The 21,208-nt window shown below is 35.2% G+C and overlaps 1 protein-coding gene across 4 annotated transcripts in view; it reads left to right on the forward strand.

Moving 5' to 3' along the window:
- Positions 1-21,208, forward strand: part of TENT2 (terminal nucleotidyltransferase 2) — a 71,166-nt gene that overhangs the window by 11,627 nt on the left and 38,331 nt on the right. For 3 of the 4 annotated variants that reach the window (XM_053224326.1, XM_015069095.3, XM_053224328.1), the window contains 4 exons: positions 14,768-14,882; positions 14,973-15,064; positions 16,879-16,945; positions 18,675-18,744. In XM_053224326.1, coding sequence (XP_053080301.1) covers positions 14,768-14,882; positions 14,973-15,064; positions 16,879-16,945; positions 18,675-18,744 — 344 coding nt within the window. Of the gene's footprint in view, positions 1-14,767; positions 14,883-14,972; positions 15,065-16,866; positions 16,946-18,674; positions 18,745-21,208 lie in introns of all 4 variants that reach the window. The other variant, XM_015069091.3, reaches the window with a different exon arrangement.

The following is a 21,208-nucleotide window of genomic DNA, read 5'->3' on the forward strand; positions in this document are numbered from 1 at the left end:
GGGTCCAACTTACTTGGAGGGAGGATGAGGCAAAGTAAAATGTGAAAAGACTAACTTGAGAAGTTTTGATTCTGTTTCTCTCCTCCCTCCATTCTTTGTCTTTTCTTTGCTTTCTCATTTTAAAGAAACTCTTACAATGCTATAATGTAAAAGCCTATGGTATAAATCAAATCTGACAAATTCTTTTAGTGAATATATAAGAATCTTTTACTATGAGTTTTTAATTATGTATACAGACTCATTTTCTATGGAATTTATAAATATTGAAGCTTTCTATCTTTTTGTATGTATTTATATAGTCATAATAGGTAACTATTGGAACTAACTAAGTAACTGCTAGTTCTGCATGTGGACGAGGTATATGTTGAGTGTCAGTAAATTTAATAACATAATTTCAATTAGTCAGTATATATCATTTAGTGAAGTATGGTTCCATATCAGTAACTTTTTCTGTGCGTAGTAGCATAGAAAAAGATCTCTTATATCTCATGTTTTTTGGAGTAAGCATTTGTTTCAGAAAGGTAAAGATATATTTTGTTAAGCAAATTTTTTTGAGTGCTACTCTCTACCTGCCTAGTTGTGGGAGAAAGAAGGCAAGCAATTAGTTTTGTGTTCATCCTTTAAGAGAACACTTTTAAAGAAAACTAACACTTATTGATGCCTTTTCTAGGCATTCATATGTTATATCATTTAGTCTTTTCAACAACCCTATGACATGGATATTATCCTAATTTTACTGAGGCTCAAAAAGCTAAATAACTTGTTCAAGGTCACAGCTAATAACTGACACAACCAAGATTTGACCTTTGTCTCTAATAATACAAAGAGGAGGAATTTAAGATGTTTAAAATCAGAGGTAGGGAGATGACATTCTTAGAATTGACTATAACACCAGGTGATCTGTGAAAGTAATAGCTAATATTTAGTGGCTTTCTTTGCCAGCAGTGTGCTCAATGGTTTCTATCATTTACCTCTGTTTATCTCTGCTACAGTATGAAGTGAATGGGAAGTCCAGTGTGAAAAAAATGGAGTAGTGGTTTGGGGTCTTGAGTGCCCAGTGGAATGCCATTGAAGGTTTTTGAGTAGAGAAATAGCACAGATTGACATTTTGGGGAAGATGGTTCTTGTGGTATAGTGGAGTTGAGCTTGGAATAAGGAGGGCCTGGAAGATGGGTGATTACCTTTGAAGCTATTAAATTCATTTGATGAGAGGCATGGAAGCTTTCAATTATGGCATATGGTAGTGGGAAAGATGTGAAAGACCACGCATAAGGAAAATTGGTAGAATGTGTGGAATCAATGAATATAGGGGAGAGAGAGGGAGGCTTTGATGTTTCCACTGCTTTGATTTTGGACTACTAACAGAGATAAGAAACCTAGATGTGAGGCGTATAAATTAGTTGAGGAACCAGTCATTTGTTTTGTTTTGTTTGATTTTTTTTAAATGTTTATTTTTGAGAGAGGGTGACAGAGCACAAGTGGGGGAGGAGCAGAGGGGGGGACACAGAATCTGAAGCAGGCTCCAAGATCCGAGCTGTCAGCACAGAGCTCAATGTGGGACTTAAACCCATGATCTGCGAGATCATGACCTGAGCTGAATTTGGACACTTAACGGACTGATCCACCCAGGTGCTCCACAAGAATTTTTGGAAGTATGGGAATATCTGTAATTTTTGGGAAACTTCATCTTCTGCAGATTACACACTAAGAATATAGGTCTATGGAAAAATAGGACTGGAGCATATTATTTGAAATCTAAACATTTTTGTAACCAGAATGCTATCAAGAGTAATAATTGATACCTTGGGAAATAACTTGGTCATACCAGATAGGCGGCTTAGTATGACTGGATGCTGCTGCAGGGGATATTAAAAATATACAAAATAGAGTTGAGATATTGGCTTGTGGAGGGCACTGAGACAAGGCAGTTAAAAGTGGAGCTTTGAGTCAGTGAGGCTGCTACAAGTAGACACAGAAGGAAATATGCCAGCAGAGAGCTGTTTGAGGCTGGGGAGATGTTTTATTGAGTGGGAACCCTCAATATAGTAGGAACGCAAACAAACAGGTGGGGGCTTATTTTTAGTTGTGTTAGATCCATAAGGACTCTTACCTGTGCAACAGCCAAACTCAGGGATTCTTTTTCTTTCTCATGAAGGTTATGATTCTGAGACTTCACTGTATGAATTTGAGTAAAGGTAGATGTAGGGAAGATATTGTAGTGTTCTGTTCTAGGTGAAAGGGAATTATACCTTGAATTATGAAGTGCTTGTAGAGCACTTCACATTAGGAAGAGAAATTGATGGATTTAAGCTTTATTTGGGAATTCGAATTTATAGGATGTGGTGATGGATTATATTAGGTCATCCAGGCCTACTTTCACAAGGAGTGTCTTGTTCATTTTAGAATGTCTAACACTCCTGGCTTTCAGCTCACTAGATACCACTAATCCCATTATGAGAAACAAAAAAGTCTACAGACATTGCCGTCTCACCTTGGGGTGAGAATTGCTCCTGGTTGAGAACCACTGAATTAGATAGAGAAGAAGATACTGAGAATTTCAGGCTTCTACATGGATTCATGGTAGTATCATTGACTGAGATGGAACAAAATGGAAGAGTAGCAGTATTTATGTGTGTGTGTGTGCTTAGTAGGGATTGGAGGAGAAACAGGAGCCTCATCGATTCTGTGGACATTTGTCTTTAATGTGTATTTGAAACATCACATTAGATATTAAAGATGATAGTTTAATATTACAGATCTGGAATTCAGAGGAAAGGTATTGACTCGAAATGTACATTTGGTAATCATTGGCATATAGATGGTAATTGAAGCCAAGAGTGTGGATGTGATTGTTCAGGGAGAGAAGAGATCCTGGATTCAAGACTGAAATAGGTTGAGGAAAGGATAGGAAAACAGAAATGGAAATTAAAAATAGATACAACTGTTTTGGGGAGTTTGGCTGTGAAGTGGAGGAGCTAAAGATTTGAAGTTGTAGCAAAGGATTTCTTAAATTTTTAAATTTTTATTTGAACCACATATAAATGTTTAGGGGAAAGATTTAGTGGAGAGAGGGGAAATTGACTATTCTGCCAGGAAAAGAACAATCATGAATAAGATTCCTCAGAAGATAGGAAGGGCATGGATCTTGTTTATGGGTGGCTTTAGGTAAGAGAAAAGCTTTCTGGAACTGGAGGAAAGGAGGGGAGGATAGGTGTAGATAATAAGGAAGTTTGTAGATATGATATAGAGACATTAATGTGGAGTTCCCATAGTTGAGTGGCTTCTTCCTGTTTTCTTTATGAATTATTATGCAAGGGCATCTGTTAAGAGTGAGGAGAATGAAGTGGGATGTCCAGGGTTTGAGAATAGTGGAGAGGGTTTGAAATAAAATTGACTGAGGGCAGGAAATCAAGCTGTGACCAGAGAAATAAAATAGAGAAAGACCAGTTGCTGGCTGGTGTTAGACGATTCACTTAAGCTTGGTAATAATGAATTTATTATAATAATAATGAGTCATCAACTGGTTCAGTTAGCTCCAAGGAGAGGTTTTGTTAGTTAGTTTTAATTACTTTGAAAATTCATATTCTGTGTTTTGAAACCTGAAGATTTAAGTTTTTGAAAATGAATACCCTTTGAGTTTACATTTTTCCTCCATTTTAAAATCTTTTGTCAGTTTTTTTCAAGTTGCTATATTAACAGAATTCTTTAAAATATCTGAATTACCTTTCTGAATTAACATTTATTTCACTCTAGCTTTTAGGTGAATATATGGTTGCCTGGACAAAAAAGAGGCTGTAGAGGAATCAAGAGTTAACCAAGCTCCTGAATTCTATTATAACTGTTCTTTGGAAATTCTGATTAGTTTGAAGATACTATGTGAGTTGAAGTAATTGATTTTGAATTTTTAGTTGAGATGAGGTTAGGCTGAGGTTTTCTTGGTACTGATTATAAAATAAAAAAGATGATTGTGAATTAATTATTCAAGGTATCTTTTATAATGTTTAATTTTGGAAAGGAGAAAATATGGTGGATCCTCTTGGCACCCTTGGAGGAACAGTTTAGGGACAGTTATCTTACAGATCTCTTAGAGGCTCCATGTTTAAAAAAAATTTTTTTTTTTTAAATTTCAGTATTTCACTTTATTTAGAAACATTAAAAAAGGGGATAAAGTATTTGTAAAGTGTTGGCTCTCTGAATTTTAAATACACTTGGCCACTGAACAACACAGTGGTTAGGGGTGCTAGCCTCCTACACTGTCGAAATCCTTGTATAACTTTTGACACCACCAAAACTTCACTGCTAATAGCCTGTTGACTGGAAGCCTTACCAATAACATAAACAGTCAGTTAACGTGCATTTTGTATGTTGAATGTATCATATACTGTATTCTTAAAATAGGATGGAGAAAAAATGTTGAAATCGTAGGGAAGAGAAAATCCATTTATAGTACTATACTGTATTTATCGAAAAAAATCTGAGTATAAGGATACCTGTGCAGTTCAAACCTGTGTTATTCAAAGGTCAACTGTAGTTAAAATGCGTGTATGCCCACAACTCCTGCTAATCTTTTACTTCAGCTTTTTTGAGATATGATTGACAAATAAAAATTGTATATATTTAAGGTGTAACTATAATGTCTGTAAATTGTGATTTACCATAATCAACCTAATGTCCATCGCCTCCCATAGTTACCACACTTTTTTTGTGGTGAGAACAACTAAGGTACAGTCTATTAGCAAATTTCAAGTATATAATACATGATTATTAAAAAAATTTTTTTAAGTGTTTGCTTTTGAGAGAGAGAGACAAAGACTGAGTTTGAGCGGGGAAGAGGCAGAGAGAGAGGGAGACACAGAACTCGATGTGAACTCCAGGTTCTGTGCTGTTAGCACAGAGCCCAACGTGGGGCTCGAACTCACAAACTGTGAGATCATAACCTGAGCCGAAGTCAGATACTTAACTGACTGAGCCACCCAGTCGCCCGCACAATACATTATTATTAATTAAAGTCACCATATTGTGAATTATGTCTCTAGAACTTAATCATCTTATAACTGGAAGTGTGTATGCTTTCATCAACATCACCCCATTTCCTCCATACCCCCAGCTCCTGATAATCACTGTTCTACTCTCTGCTTATTAATTTGACTTTTTTAGATTTCGTATAAAAGTGGAGATCATGCAGTGTTTTCTTTTTATGTTTAGTTTATTTCATTTACTATATTGTCTTCCAGGTTTATCCATGTTGCAAATGGCAGAATTTCCTTCTTTTTTAAGGCCAAATGATATTCCATGGTGTATGTATGTGTGTGTGTATGTATATGTATGTATACGTATGTGTGTATATGTTTATATACCACATTTTGTTTATCCATTTGTCGGTTGACATTTAGGTTGTTTTCTTATCTTGGCTACTGTTTAATGCTACAGTGAACATGGAAGTGCAGATATCTCTTTGAGATACTGGTTTTATTTCCTTTGAATGTATACCCAGAAGTGGAATTGCTGGATCATATGGTAGTTCCATTTTTTAATTTTTTAAAGTTTATTTATTTATTTTTAAGAGAGAGTGAGTGCTAGTGGGGGAGAAGCAGAGAGAGAGAATCCCAAGCAGGCTCTGCATGCTGTCAGCACAGAGCCTAACACAGGGCCACGAACCCACAAATCATGAGGTCATGACCCGAGCCAAAACCAAGAGCCAGACTCCCAACCAGCTGAGCCACCCGGGTGCCCCATATTTTTAATTTTTTGAGGAGTCTCCATACTGCTTTCCAGTGTGGTTGTACCAATTTACATTCTCACAGACAGTATGTGTTTCCTTTCCTCTGCATCCTTGCTGACACTTGTCACCTTTGACTTTGATAATGGTCTTTTAACAAGTGTGAGACGATATCTCATTGTGGCTTTGATTTGCATCTCCCTGATGATTAGTAATGTTGAACATCTTTTCATGTATCTGTTGACATTTGTGTGTCATTGGAAAATGTTCAGGTCCTTTGCCCGTTTTTAAATTGGATTATTGATTAATTGATTGCTATTGAGTCATATGAGTTTCTTTATATTTTGGATATTAACCCCTTATTTGGTATATCATTTGCAAATAATTTTCTCCCATTCTGTAGATTGCTTTTTCATTTTGTTGACTGTTTCTTTTGCTGTGCAAAAACTTCTTAGTTTGATGTAGTCCCACTTGATTTTAGCTTTAGTTACCTGTGATTTTGGTGTCAAGTCCAAAAAATCATTGCAAGACCATTGTCAGGGAGCTTTTTTACGCTCTTCTTTGCTAAGGAGTTTTACTGTTTCAGATCTTACAGTTAAATCCTTAATCCATTTTGACTTAGCTTTTGTGTATGGTGTAAGATAGAGGTCCATTTTCATTCTTTTGCACATAGATATCCAGTTTGCCCAACATTGTTGAAGAATACCCTTTTTCCATTGTGAAGTCTTGGTACCTTTGTTCAAGGTACCAGATAGGTTTATTTCTGTGCTCTCTAGTGTGGTCTGTGTGTCTGTTTTTTATGCCAGTACCATAATATTTTGATTACTATAGCTTTGTAATATAATTTGAAATCAGGAAGTGTGATGCTTCCAGCTTTTTTGTTCTTGCTCAAGATTGTTGTAGCTATTCTGGGTCATTTGGGTTCCATAGGAATTTTACCAATGTCTTTTCTATTTCTGTGAAAAATGCCATTTGAGTTTTGATAGGGATTGCATTAAATCTATAGATCATTTTGGGTACTGTGAACTTCTTAGCAATTTTAATTCTTCCAATCTGCAAATATGGGATGTCTTTCTATTTATTTGTTGTCTTCGGTTTCTTTTGTCAATATTTTTTAGTCTTCATTGTGAAGATCTTTTGCCTCCTTAGTTAAACTTATTCCAAGGGCCCTATCTTTGTAATGTATGTGTCAGAAAAGTTTTGAAAGCTACTGAGATGTAAATTTATGTAGAAAATCTAGGCCAGGACTCAGCAGAAGAGGTCCTCAAGTGAAAACTTGTTTTATTTTGTTTTTCCATTCTTTTATTTCTTGGCCAAGTTCAGTAATAATATATGCCTAAAAGCAGTCAAACTTAAGGGAAAGAAATCAGTAATTCAGACTGCCTAATCATTGTGCCAGTTGATAAATTAAGAAGACTACATTTTGTCCACACACAAAAACATAGTAATTTAACCTGCTAACAAGGAGTGTGTTATTTTTGACATGACATTTTCCTGATTCTATTTTATTTTAGTTAATTTTAAGAGAAAGGGAATTCAGCATCAGTAATGAATTTAAACTTTTATTACTTATCTAACTGTATTCAGTAATTAATACCAACTTTTTCTTTCTTTTTTTTAAAGTTTATTTTTTGAGAGAGAAGGAAAGAGCCCGTTTGTGTGCACATGCATGTGTGCACGAGTGTGAGAGGAACAGAGAGAGAGAGAAAATCTCAAGCAGGGTGACCCCCTGTGTGGGGCTCAGTCTTAAGAACTGTGAGATCATGCCCAGAGCCAAAACCAAGAGTTGGAAACTTACCTGACTGAGCCACCCAACTGTCCCAGTACTGTATTGTAAGATTATGGCAGTCTTTGTGTCTGAGGGGAGAGAGCCTGAGAGAGCTTGAGAAATTGCCTGTTTTGTTGAAATGTTTATGAACTAATAACTAATGTTTTCTGTACCATACTTAATTTTATTTCCCTTGCCTTGATAGCTCATTACTGACTTGTGCTTGTTGTTTCAAATAGCAATTATGTTTAGTCAAAAGCCTGTCACCATTTTCATATATTATAGTATGTGGTCAGGTCTTGGTAATCCCAGCTGATAGGTTTTTTTGCTTTCTTTTACCTGGGGACCCAGTGAACAGGGGCAGATATAGAAGCTGCTGAGGATGACATTAGGCTTTATTTATTGACACACTTAAAATTTTTTCTGAATCCCAATCTATACTTGTCCTTGATGGCTTGTGTTGACCTAAGACAGTGATAACTTGTAATTTGTTTGAGCCTGACTTTGAGGACGGGTTATAGTATTTTTTTAGGAAAAATGAACATTTATATTTGGAAGAAACAATAGTATTTTAAACTGTATGTATATAAATCTTTTTACAGTTTTGAACATATATAACATTTACTTATAGTAAAAAATAGGTATCTTTTACTATTATTATTACTTTGAAGTTAAAGCAGTAGATCTTGGCAGGCAGCCTAAACAGGTAGTATTGTAGAGATTTAAATAACTTTAAGAATAGGGGGGCCTGGGTGGCTCAGTTGGTTAAGCGGCCGACTTAAGCCTAGGTCATGATCTCACTGTTCCCGAGTTCCAGCCCTGCGTGGGGCTCTGTGCTGACAGCTCAGATCTTGGATCCTGTTTCAGATTCCCTGCCCTCTCTGTGTCCCTACCCCACTCATGCTCTCTCTCAAAAATAAATAAACATTAAAAAAATTTAAATAACTTTAAAGAATAATCTATTTTACGGATACTTTGTCGTAATTATTTTTTTAAACTAACGATAAGGAAACAAAAGCAATTATTATATTTTTGAAGTTTATTTGTTTTGAGAGAGAGAGAGAGAGAGACAGTGTGAGTGGGGGGAGTGGCAGCGATAGAGGGAGAGAGAGAATCCTAAGCAGGCTCCACATTGCCCGCACAAAGCCCGATGTGGAGCTTGAACTCATAAAACCACGAGATCATGACCTGAGCCGAGACCCAAGAGTCAGACTCTTAACTCACTGAGCCACCCAGGTGCCTGAGTGAAGCAAAAGCAATTAAAGAAAGTTCCTGAAGTGCCATTATTCATAGTCACCTTGCTGTTACATAGATGATCTGAATATTTGATGCTTGATATTCATCAGCTGAGGAGAATTCATATCCTACCTCCCTCCCTTCTCCCCTGAATTATTGAACCGTCTTCTGAAATATTTCTCTAAATTTAAGTAGAAGTCTTACTTTAGCATATATGTGTATTAATTTTGAGTTTTGTCGTATTTTTACTCTATATTCTATATGGTGTTTGTTCTAAGATACAAAAACATAATTTGATAATAAGAATCCCTAAGTAAATAGATAGTAAGGAAAATTCTTTTGTATAGAAACCTATTAGATCTCCATTATAACAGTACTTGAAAGAGAAGAAATGTTTCCATGAGTGTAAAAAAGGGAAGGGAGCTAGTATATAGTATTATATTTTTCATATAATCATAAATTTTTTCATATGTGAATGTTTCTATATGAACACGATCATTCAGATGAAAGAATTTTTATATATAAAATTTCATTTGAGCATTGTTATAAAGAAATTTGTAACTTTTTGTTATCCAACAAATGTAATTATATGTAGGATAGTACCTGCTATCAGTTCTAGGATTGTGTTGATCTGCCTAACTGATTCTGTAGATCAGGGGATTGGCAAAACTTTTCTATAAGGGCCAAATAGTAAATATTTTAGACGTGTGGGCTATGTGGGGCCTCTGTTAAATTTTTTTTCTTTCTTTTTGAAGCAATCCTTAAAAAATGTAAAAATTATTTTATGTTACTGGCCTGTAAAACAGTTCAGAGACGGTTATTTGGCTTACAGGTTATAGTTTGCCAATCCTACAGATGAATGAAACTTAATCATTCAAGTGTCATTTAAAATTTTAGGGGTGCCGGGGTGCCTCAGTCAGTTAAGCATCCAACTTTGGCTCAGGCCATGGACTCACATGAACTCGTGGTTTGTGAGTTCGAGCCCTGCATCGGGCCCCGTGCTGACAGCTTGGAGCTCGGAGCCCGGAGCCTGCCTCTCTCTCTCCCCTTCCCCTGCTCATGCTCTATCTCTCTCTGTCTCTCAAAAATAAATGTTAAAAAAAAAAATTAAAAAATATTTATATTAACCACTTTACTGGAAACCTTCTTCAAATCTTTTATAAACTTGGATGCTTTTTATTATGGAAAATATCAAATATATACAAAAATAGAATATGGTATCACAGATCCTTATGTCACCAAACTTTAAAAACTACCAACATACTGCCAGTTTTATTTCATCTATACCTCTCTTCCTCATTAGTTTGAGTCATTATATAATGACATAATATTCACAAATATTTTCAATATTTTTTGTTATCTTTTTTATCCTTTTGCCAATGCCATACTATCTTGTAAGTCTTGAAGGCAGGTAATGCAAATCCTCCAACTTTTGTCTTCTTCTTTGTGTGTGTGTGTGTGTTCTTGTTTTTTTGCCTTTCAAATAAAATTTAAAGTTATTTTCTTAGTTTCTAGAAACAAGCCTGCTAGGTCTGGTCTTGTCTCTTTTCTTTCTTTCTTTCTTTCTTTCTTTCTTTCTTTCTTTCTTTCTTTTCTTTTCTTTTCTTTTCTTTTCTTTTCTTTTCTTTTCTTTTCTTTTCTTTTCTTTTCTTTTCTTTTTACTTTTGAGTGACAGGGGAAGGGCAGAGAGAAGGACACAGACTCTGAAGCAGGCTCCAGGGTCTGAGCTGTCAGCACAGAGCCTGATGCGAGGCTGGAACTCACTGGCTGGGAGATCATGACCTGAGCCGAAGTTGGACACTTAACCGACTGAGCCACCCGGGTGCCCCACCCCCCACCCCCTTTTTTAATGTTTATTTACTTATTTTGAGAGAGAGAGAGACAGAGGGTGTCAACAGAGGAGGGACAGAGAGAGTCACCCAAAGCAGGCTCCAGGCCCCGATGCAGGGCTTGAATCCACAAACCATGAGATCATGACCTGAGCTGAAGTCAGACACTCACCCAACTGAGCCACCTGGCCTCCCATCTTTTCTTTTCTTTTGATTATACTGACTGTATAGATTAATTTCAGGAGAATTAACGTCTTACTAGTAGTTATTTGATCCATGGGCATGGTATAGCTCTCCATTTGTTTAGGCTTTTAATTTCTTACATCAATATTTGGTAATTTAAATGTACAAGTTTTATATATCTTTTGGTAAATATATTTCTAAATATTTCTTGTTTTTTGCTGTTATTGATGTTTTTTAAATGCAGATTTCTGATTGTTTTTTGTTAGTACTAATATATATACTAGTATAGTACTATACTAGTAACCTTAGAAACTTCAAACACGAGAAAAAATGCCTTGGCTTGATATATTATGTTAAAAATTCCATTAATCTTGTGGACATGTCTTTGTGGTGTGCTTTATTATCTGTAGGAGTGTTACTTTCTTCTGTTTTCTTATTAAAACTTTGTATGGGAATTGACCAGAATCCTCTTTAGGCATCATTTCTTCAAATGTTTTTTCTTGCCTCTCATTCGCACCTCCTCCCTTTCTGAGATTCCAGTTTTCTGTTAATTTGTATTTAACAAATACAAATACAACTGAGGGATCTTTTCCTGTACCATTTTTATGAGGGTTGGGCAGGCTAGCTTTCCTGGGTTTATGGCTTTAGGACTTGTCTTCTGTTGTTATGTAGTATTTAAGAAATATATTTTCTGAGACCTTTTCTCTCCTTTTTTTTTTTTAAATTTTTTTTTTCAACATTTATTTATTTTTGGGACAGAGAGAGACAGAGCATGAACGGGGGAGGGGCAGAGAGAGAGGGAGACACAGAATCGGAAACAGGCTCCAGGCTCTGAGCCATCAGCCCAGAGCCTGACGCGGGGCTCGAACTCACGGACCGCGAGATCGTGACCTGGCTGAAGTCGGACGCTTAACCGACTGCACCACCCAGGCGCCCCTTCTCTCCTTTTATATAGAGTAGGATTTTTCACCCTCTGCAATATTGGCATTTTTGAGTTAGATGACCTTTGCTGTGAGGGATCAACCTATTTAGGGTAAGATGTTTAGTGGCATTCTGGCCTCTATCTATTAGATACCAGTGATGAACCAATGGCACCTCTCTTCCCCCCAGTTATGGTAACTAAAAATGTTGCTAGGCATTGTCAAATGTCCCCGTGGAGTCAGAATCATTGTAATGCTACACTGTCTTTTCTTTGCCTCTAATGGCTCTTTACTGTTTATTTTAGATTTCTCCTCCTTCCAGTTTCTTGCTTTGTTTTAGAAAGGAGCTTTCACTTTTTTTTTTTTTTTGAGATTTCTGATATTTCTGTGATCCTCTTACATTTATCTGTGGACTCTTGCATATAACCTGTGAAACTCTCCCCCAGTTTTGATTGCTGTTCCACTCTGAATTGGATTCCTTAATTTGAGGAAGGGAGCAGGAAGTAGTACCTATGGGCAGTTTGATTTCTGGATGGTCTGGCTTTGGGACTGTCCAAAAATTTTTTTTCCTTTTTTTCTTCTTATTTCTGATACCATGTAGGTCTTGGTACTATTGGTATTTGGTCCCCTCTGCTCATATTTTGGGGTCCATGAGTAATACATAGTTATTGTATTGTATTTGTTCACCATGTTGTATTTTGATTTGGTTTGGTTTGATCTGTTTATTTAATTCTCCTAGTTGCTTTATCTTTTTGGAGGGAAGGTTATTAAAAAGTATTAAAATATTAATGTTGAGGATGTTAATATTATCAAAGTGATATTAAAAAATTGTGTCTCTTTCATTGCCAAGTTGCCCAGACTGCCTGTCTTCTTAAAATGTGTAATCTAAACATGATAAAAGGAAATGTTTTGTTTATTCACTCTTTTCTCAGTCTACTTAAAAATTTCTTTTATTTTAATTAAAAAACTTATTTCTAGTTGAAGGATAGCTGATATTATATTAATTTTAGGTGTACAACATGGTGATTTGACAATTGTATATATTAGGAAATGCTCACCACAATAAGTATAATTACTGTCACCATACACAATTATTGTAATACTACTGACAATATTTCCTGTGCTGTACCTTTCATTTCTGTAACTTGTTTATTTTATAACTGAAAGTTTGTACCTCTTTTTTTTATTAAATGTTGTATCTTAATGTTTATTTTTGAGAGAGAGAGAGAGAGCGTGTGTGTGTGCGTGTGCGTGTGTGTGTGTGAGCAGGGGAAGGGCAGAGAGAGAGGGAGCCACACAATCCAAAGTAGGCTCCAGGTTCTGAGCTGTCAGCACAGAGCCTGATGCAGGGGTGAAACCCACAAACCGTGAGATTATGACCTGAGCCGAAGTTGGACGCTTAACCGATTGAGCCACCCAGGCACCCCTGAAACTTTGTACCTCTTAATCCCCTTCACTTATTTTGCCTATTCCCTCACCTTCTCCTTCTGACAACTACCATTTTGTTCTCTGTATATTTGAATCTATTTCCTTTTTTTGTTTTGTTCATTTTAAGAAAATATTTTAAATGATGGGTGGACTTGTGCCTGGACTCTGAGGAAGGCCTAGAGAAGGAGAGGCTGAAAATGCAAGAGAAAGATGAAAAACAGATGGAAATATTTGTGCTCTGGAGTGACCAGAAGGCTTGGATACCAAAGTATTGGTAGAGGGATGAACTTTGAATAGGGGAAGAGAACAGTTTGTCTGACAGAAGAGGGAAGGAGATGAGATTTTATTTTATTTAGATATGTTAGTTTGCAAAAGGTTGCAGTTAGGAAACTGAGGAATGTCACATCTGGTATTTCAATTTGCGTAGTAAACTTTATGTAAAGTTATTTGCTAAAGAAAATGAAGTAAGTATAGGGGACTTGAGAAAAGTAGTAAAGATTTAAAATGGTGATGGTGTAAAATGAGAGCAAAATCTAACCAGAGGCATGGGTGTCTTAGTGATGGTAAGGACCAACCCTGGGCTAGACCTTAAAATATAAATTTGAAAGATGCCAATTTTGTGATTTAAATATTTTTTTCAGCTTCATGTTAGCGACTGAGATGTAAGAGCTTAGAAGGTGGTTGTTTGTTTAGACCTAAGATTAGCATTTTGCAGGACAGGAGTCAGAGCTTCACACGGGAATAATGTTAAGGCATGATAAAAGAGTGGTTCAAGGGATGCACTCTGGGGTATAGACTGGGTAGGGAAGGAAATCACACCATTCAGGTGTTGATAAGCTCGGAGAAAAGAAAGGATTCAGTGGAATCCAGGTCTATTAAATTTCAGAGCTAGAGAAATTCTGTTTTATTGTAAAGACCATGTTATGGCTCTGGGATTGTAAAGCTGGGAAAAAATGTTGGAGTAAGAAAGTTCAGAAATGGTGGGAGTATGTTGTGATACGTAGCGCATTGTAGATGAGGAAATTACCTGTGATGATGGCAAGAGTTGGGTTGAAGGGGGAAGTGTGAATCAAATAGGTAGATAAACAAGAAGATCTAACTGTAGATGGCAACAAAAAGACAGGGTTCAGGCCAGTATTGTAAGAATGGGGAATAAGGGTGGTTTGCATGAAAAGACAACCAGGGGCTTCTAAAGTTTGTTAGTGTTTGTTATTGGTGGTATAAATATCAGGGGTTGGGCAAAACTTGTTTTTTAAAGGGACAGACAGTAAATGTCTTATACTTTGCCACTCACATGTTTCTGTTGCGTATTTTTATTTATCTGTTTGTTTATATACCCTTTAAAAATGTAAAAACTATTCTTTGCTCATGTGCCTTCCCAAAACAGGCCGCAACCAAAGATTATAGTTTGCTCTCCCGTGGATTATATTCTTTAAGAATTATCTGTGACCAGTTGTACTTTTTTGTGATTAACCAACGATACTTTACTTGGGAAAAGTTTGTAACTATTTTATTTACTAAGTAACTATCATTACTTGAGTGACAGTAGTTTTGGAAAGTGTAAGGAGATCATATGTATTCATTTTAAAGATACCGTTGGTAGTGTTGTTTTACACTTCTTAGTATGGTAATTACGTTTACGTTTCTGAACAAAATTTTTACTTTTTGTTGTGGTGGATTCAAGTTGAGTCAGCAGATACTGGAGTTATTTGAAGCATGTCAGCAGCAAGTAAGTGATTTAAAGAAGAAAGAACTGTGTCGAACACAGCTGCAGAGAGAAATTCAGCTCTTATTTCCACGTATGTTTTCCTATTTTGCATGCCCTTTACATATATATGTTCCTATTTAAAATTTTAAATAATACTTTATAATCTGTTCTATTTCTCTAGAAAGCAGACTTTTTTTGGTTGGGTCCTCTTTAAATGGATTTGGTACTCGGAGCAGTGATGGTGATTTATGCCTAGTTGTTAAAGAGGAACCAGTAAGTAATGAAACATTTATTTCGAGTGTTAAATTTCATATAAAAATCATTGAAGAAAAAAACTTGTTTTAATTGGTTCTTTGGATTTGCTGTTCATAGTAATTCAGGAAAACCCAGGAAATGCTTCTTTCTCTTTTAAGGCATATGCACACGCACACATAAGCATAACGGGGATTTTAGCATTAATTTATTTTTAAGTTGTTAAAGTGAGATGGCTTCACTGTGTTTTTAAAGAGCTCTACCTCTGTTTGCTTGGATTGGATATTTGCCAAGATGCAACAGACATGAAGAGAATGTGTCAGTATTATCTGGATATAGTAAAACCTTGGATTGTGAGTAACTTGTTCTGCGAGTGTTCTGCAAGGTGAACAAACATTTATTTAAAAAAATTTTTTTTTAATGTTTATTTATTTTTGAGATAGAGACACAGCATGAGTGGATGAGGGGAGAGAGAGAGAGGGAGACGCAGAATCCAAAGTGGGCTCCAGACTCTGAGCTGTCAATACAGAGCCCGACGCGAGGCTCAAACTCATAAGCTGTGAGATCATGACCTGAGCCAAAGTTGGACACTTAACTGACCGAGCCACCCAGGTGCCCTGATGAACAAACATTTCTAATAAATTTTAACTTGATTAACTAGTGAGGTCTTGCAATACTTGTAGTATGTGACACCAAATGTTACGTGATCACAAATGAGCCAATGGTTCTTGAAATTCGCTTTGACATACAAGTGCTTTGGATTACAAGCATGTTTTTAGAATGAATTATGTTTGCAACCCAGAGTTTTACTGTACTTCCTTTCCATTTAAATTATCAATGATTCTTCTTTTAATCTTTTCTCCCCCCTTGAAAATGCTACGGGGTTTGGAGTTCTTATTTTGTGAATACAAAAAGGGATTTCACTGACATTTAAAATATTTTTTAAATATTTTGGCTTGTTTCTTTTTATTTTTGTTTAGCAACCAAATTTTGTTATTTAGTATTATGTTTGTTTGAGTTTCCTGTTAACTGATACTCTTGTGTGTCCTTAATACAACAGTAACCAGTGTTCACTAAGCTGACTTGAGGCAGTCTCTTTAATATGCTGAAGTCTCTTCTGAATTACCCAAGATTAATTTCAGTATAATTTTAATGTGCTTTATTATATTCTGCCTCTTTAAAAATACAAAAATAACTACTGAATGGTAATATATATTTTTATTTTATTATTTCACTAATAAAATTGGCTTATAATTACTGCAAATCAGAAAGAGATTTATTCCAGGAAAGAAACTCTGACACTTTTCTATGCTTTGCAATCATATAAAGGAAAAAAAAAACCCTCAGAAATAATAAACATAGTGAAGAATACTAGAGTTTTAATTAAATCTCTCATGCAGTTAGACTCTTTTCAGCCATATCACACCAATCCTCCATCTTGTTCATATGTTTGTGTTGTGTTGTCAGAACTTGTCCTTAAAGCAGCTCAAATGTAAATAGGGAAATAAAACATGTTACAGAAAGTTAAAATTCTGTTTGTTTTTCTAGGAGAGGATTACTTTATGTGCATTTTTACTAAAGTAAGAAAAGGACATAAGAATTTTGATATTTTTTAAATTTTGCTTTAAGTTTATAATTAGGAATTGATTTAGGAATGTTGATGTGAAAGCATAAAAGTTGACATTTTCTATAACATAATTTAGTGTATATTGAAAAGTAACTTGAAAGAAAAGTATGCTTTTTCTCTTTGTTGAGAAACATTAAGAAAATAAAACATTGAATTTAGAAGATAGTGAAAAAACACTTTATTTTTAACTTTTCAGTGTTTTTTTCAGGTCAATCAGAAGACTGAAGCACGGCATATACTCACCTTAGTCCATAAACACTTCTGTACCAGACTTTGTAAGTCTCATATGCCTCAAGTTCATATGTCATCTGACATAACTATTTAATATGTCTTAATATGTCTCTTACTTTGTTTTCTGATAAGAATTGTTTATTTTCTGGTCAGGATAGGCATAATGTGGATCCTTTTTTCCCAAATGAATTTTTTTTTAACTTGATTAAAAAGAGAACAATTCTTTATTGAGATAATCCCACTACATCCACTGGGGAATTCAAATGTATATAAGCTTCATTTCTTTTTTCAAAACATTATAGGCTGTTAGGGAAGCTACAGCATTAAATGAATAGCTGTAGTGTATAGTATCTGTGAAAAGCCAAGAGAGTGATACAGATAAAGTCTTATGGGTATTCATGTGAGGGAGTGAGAATTTCATCTGTTTCACAGTGACATGGAATTTATGACATCACATTTTAAAAATATCACTGAACATGAAGCCCAAGTGAATTATTCCAACAGAAAGCAAATTATTGACTTAGGCCACTGTATTATAAGATTTTATTCTTTGAATAACCTATCTAAGCAGATTTAATCCACATGTGTTAAGCCATCATAATTTATTTTAAACTTCCACAGAATATTGTAGATTGTTGAAGTCACACTCGCCACGTGATGTTGGAAAGAGATGTGTTCATTTATTCAGCCAGATAGTACTTATGTGTCAGGCTTTGAACTGGCAAATTCAAAGTCAAGTGACCTGTTACTGCCCATGAGCAAGTTATATCTGTTGTTGGGTAGAAATCAAGTGACTTATTTTAGTGGACTTAAGTTTTCACATCTGTAAAATAAAGGAGTAATTCATACCTTAAGTAGATTTTTAATAGCTATTATTAACGTCAAATACTAAAAATGGAGGGAACCTTAGAGATCATTTAATTCAAAGGTATTTTTGGTTGTTATTTTTCATAGTTAAGGAGAATGGTGATGAGTGGATTCAGTAATTTGCCTGAGGAGTGTAGTTTGTTTTTTGGTGTCACAACCTGTACCGGGAACTTGAAACTTTTAACTCTTATTTTTAAGAGTTAACTCTCATTAAGCCTCATTGAATTCCTGCCTACAAATTCTGTTTGAAGCTTGACATATTTTATGATTTTGGTGGTAAAAGCATTATAACGGGAAAATTTTTTAAGTCTGGTATTATGTTTTTCTTTATAACATTAGGAAACTGCTCCTTTGGGAAGAGTTGGCAGTTTCTTTTTTACATATTTCTGTATTTTCCTAATTTTCTATAATGAACATGTATTATTTTCAAAAAATATTTTTGTGCTTAATGGATTAAAAAATATGTATACATGTATTCTTCCTCTTAGGGATCATATTTATTTAAATGTATCACTATCCCATGTATCATGTTGCAGGCATTTCCACATTTGAGACTCTTTGTAAATATGATATTTATGGCTGCTATAAGATTCTGCCTTATGCTGTAACAGAAATGAGCTATGCTCCTGCCAGCCTAGATATTTTTCCTGCTTATAATGCTCTGATGAATTTCTTTATAAGTATTATTAGATATTAGACCACATTTCTGAATTTTAATATAAAGCCCTCTAAATGGTATTGGAATTTTCAGTCTTAGAAGAATTTGATAATGTCCTTTCTTTGCATCTTAAAAGACTGTGTTTTCATAAACTGTTTTAGCTTAGTAAGAAACCACTTTTTAAAAATATACATTGGAACACTATGAATTTGAGAAATATTTACAGATATTCATATTTTGTCCTTCAGCTGGCTACATAGAGAGACCTCAGTTGATTCGAGCAAAAGTGCCAATTGTGAAGTTCAGGGATAAAGTCAGGTAAGTAATTACTGAATTTTCCTTTTTCAGTTATTTTAGATCATTTTTACATATTCTTTTGATGTAGATAGTTAAGTGTATGCTACAGCATAACAGCTTATCTTCATCAGTTTTTAAAACTTCCTTGATTTGTCTTGGAGATGATTTTTTAGAATAGTCTGAGCAATTCTTTATGCTTAACTGTGCTTAGTTATTTTGCTTGGTATTTCGAGTGTTTAAAACTATCCATTTTAAAGAATATATATATTTGCATTTCACATTTTTAAATTATCTCTTGCCTTTTGGAAATGTAATATACTCTTTAGAACATATCTTAATTGATGAGATTTGATGTATGTTTGTATCAAGGGAGTTGTTATAATTATATCTATCTGTACACTCTGCCAGCCTGGGTTCTGAATTTCTTATGGGCATTGGGATTGGAATCTTTTATACAATATCTGAATATAAAATGTAAATAGGTGTTGACTGTTCTATTGGTTAAAAAAAATTTGTTGTTCCCTAAAAATAGATAAGATTGTGATAAATTAGGTTTTCTAGCCCAGTTTTATAAAATACTGAAATGGTTTACATAAATGTAAGTGTAAAGTGTAAATATATATACATAAGTGATCCTCATTATTCATGGATTCTTTATTTATGAATTTGCCTACATGATGATTTTTATTTTGTAACCCCCCAAATTAATATTTCTAGCACTTTCATAGTTATTTGTAGACATTTGCAAAGTGGAGAAAATTCTGAATCACTAACTGAGATTAAATAGTGTGACATTCTGCCTTCCTGTTTCTTCTCTTATGTATAAACAATTATTCTTTGCAGAGTCCATTTCCATGTTTTTTGTATCTTGTTGCTTTATATAGGTGACTTTGCTCTTTTAAATGGCCCCCAAGCATAGTGCTGAGTTACTATGTATTGTTTCTGTGTACAAAGCTGTGATGTGCCTCATGGAGAAAAAACTTGTATTTGATATGCTTTGTTCATGCATGAGTTACAGTGTGTTTGGCCATGAGTTCATTATCAGTGAATGGGGTGTCTTTAAATGGAAACACATAAAACAAAGTTATGTAGGGGCGCCTGGGTGGCTCAGTCGGTTAAGTGTCTGAGTTCAGCTCAGGCCATGATCTCGTGGTTTGTGAATTTGAGTCCTGCGTTGGGCTCTGTGCTGACAGCTCAGAGCCTGGAGCCTGCTTCGGATTCTGTGTGTGTGTGTCTCTCTCTGTCCCTCCCCAGTTCGTGCTCTCTCTCTCTGTCAAAAATAAATAAACATTAAAAAAATATTAAAAAAACAAACAAAACAAAGTTATGTATTAATCAGTTGATGAAAATGTTTTGACTGAAAGCTTGTGGGAACCTAACCCTTTGTTTCCACTGTTTTCATTGACTTTATAGAAAATAAATACTGCAAATGATTAGAATTGACTGAATATATATATTTTAAACAAATCCTTAGATATATGCCTGGTTCAAACCTTCTCCTCCATTCATTTAAATATCCGTCCAATCTATAAGTATTTGAATTTTTTTCAAATAACTAATGGTAGTTTTCTTTTAAAAAAAATTTTTTTTTTGATGTATGTTTATTTTTGAAGGAGAGAGAGACAGAGTGTGAGTCAGGGAGGGGCAGAGAGAGAGGGAGACACAGAATCTGAAGGAGGCTCCAGGGTCAGCTGTCAACACTGAGCCCGACGACACATGGCTCAGACTCAGAAACCGCGAGATCATGACTTCTGCTGAAGTCAGACACTTAACCGACTGAGCCACCCAGGCGCCCCAATGGTAGAGTTTTCTAAAACACTTTATGGGAGATAAACTAAACACAAATAAAATTATTAGCTTATTGTAATTATTTTTTAAAATACGTGGTTGTGGGGCCCCTGGGTGGCTCAGTCCATTAAGCATCTAACTCTTGATTTTAGCTCAGGATGATCTCACGGTTCATGAGTTTGAGCCCTGCATTGGGCTCTGTGCTAACAGTGAGAAGCCTGCTTTGGATTCTTTCCCTCTCCCTCTCTGTCCCTCCCCAACTCGTACTCCTACCCCCTCTCTCAAAACAAATAAATAAAAAAAAAAAGTAAAACCCACGGTTGTATATTTTTTTTTATGTTTAAATTTTAATTACAGTGTTTTTAACATACAGTTATATTACTTTCAGGTATACAATGTAGTGATTCAACAATTCTATACATTACTCAGTGCTCATCGTAATAATCCCCTTCACCTATTTAATCCCCTTCACCTTCTTTAATCCCCATCACCTATTTCAGTCATCCCCCTACCTATCTCCTCTCTGGTAACCATCTGTTTGTTCTCTATAGTTAAGAGTCTGTTTTTTGGTTTATCTCTCTTTTTTTTTCCTCTTTGTTTATTTATATATTTTTTAATTCCACATTAGTGAAATCATATGGTATTTGTCTTTCTCTGACTGACTTAATTCACTTAGCATTATACTCTAGCGCTATCC

The sequence above is a fragment of the Acinonyx jubatus genome, chromosome A1 (genome assembly GCF_027475565.1).
Source record: "Acinonyx jubatus isolate Ajub_Pintada_27869175 chromosome A1, VMU_Ajub_asm_v1.0, whole genome shotgun sequence".
Classification (NCBI taxonomy): domain Eukaryota; kingdom Metazoa; phylum Chordata; class Mammalia; order Carnivora; family Felidae; genus Acinonyx; species Acinonyx jubatus.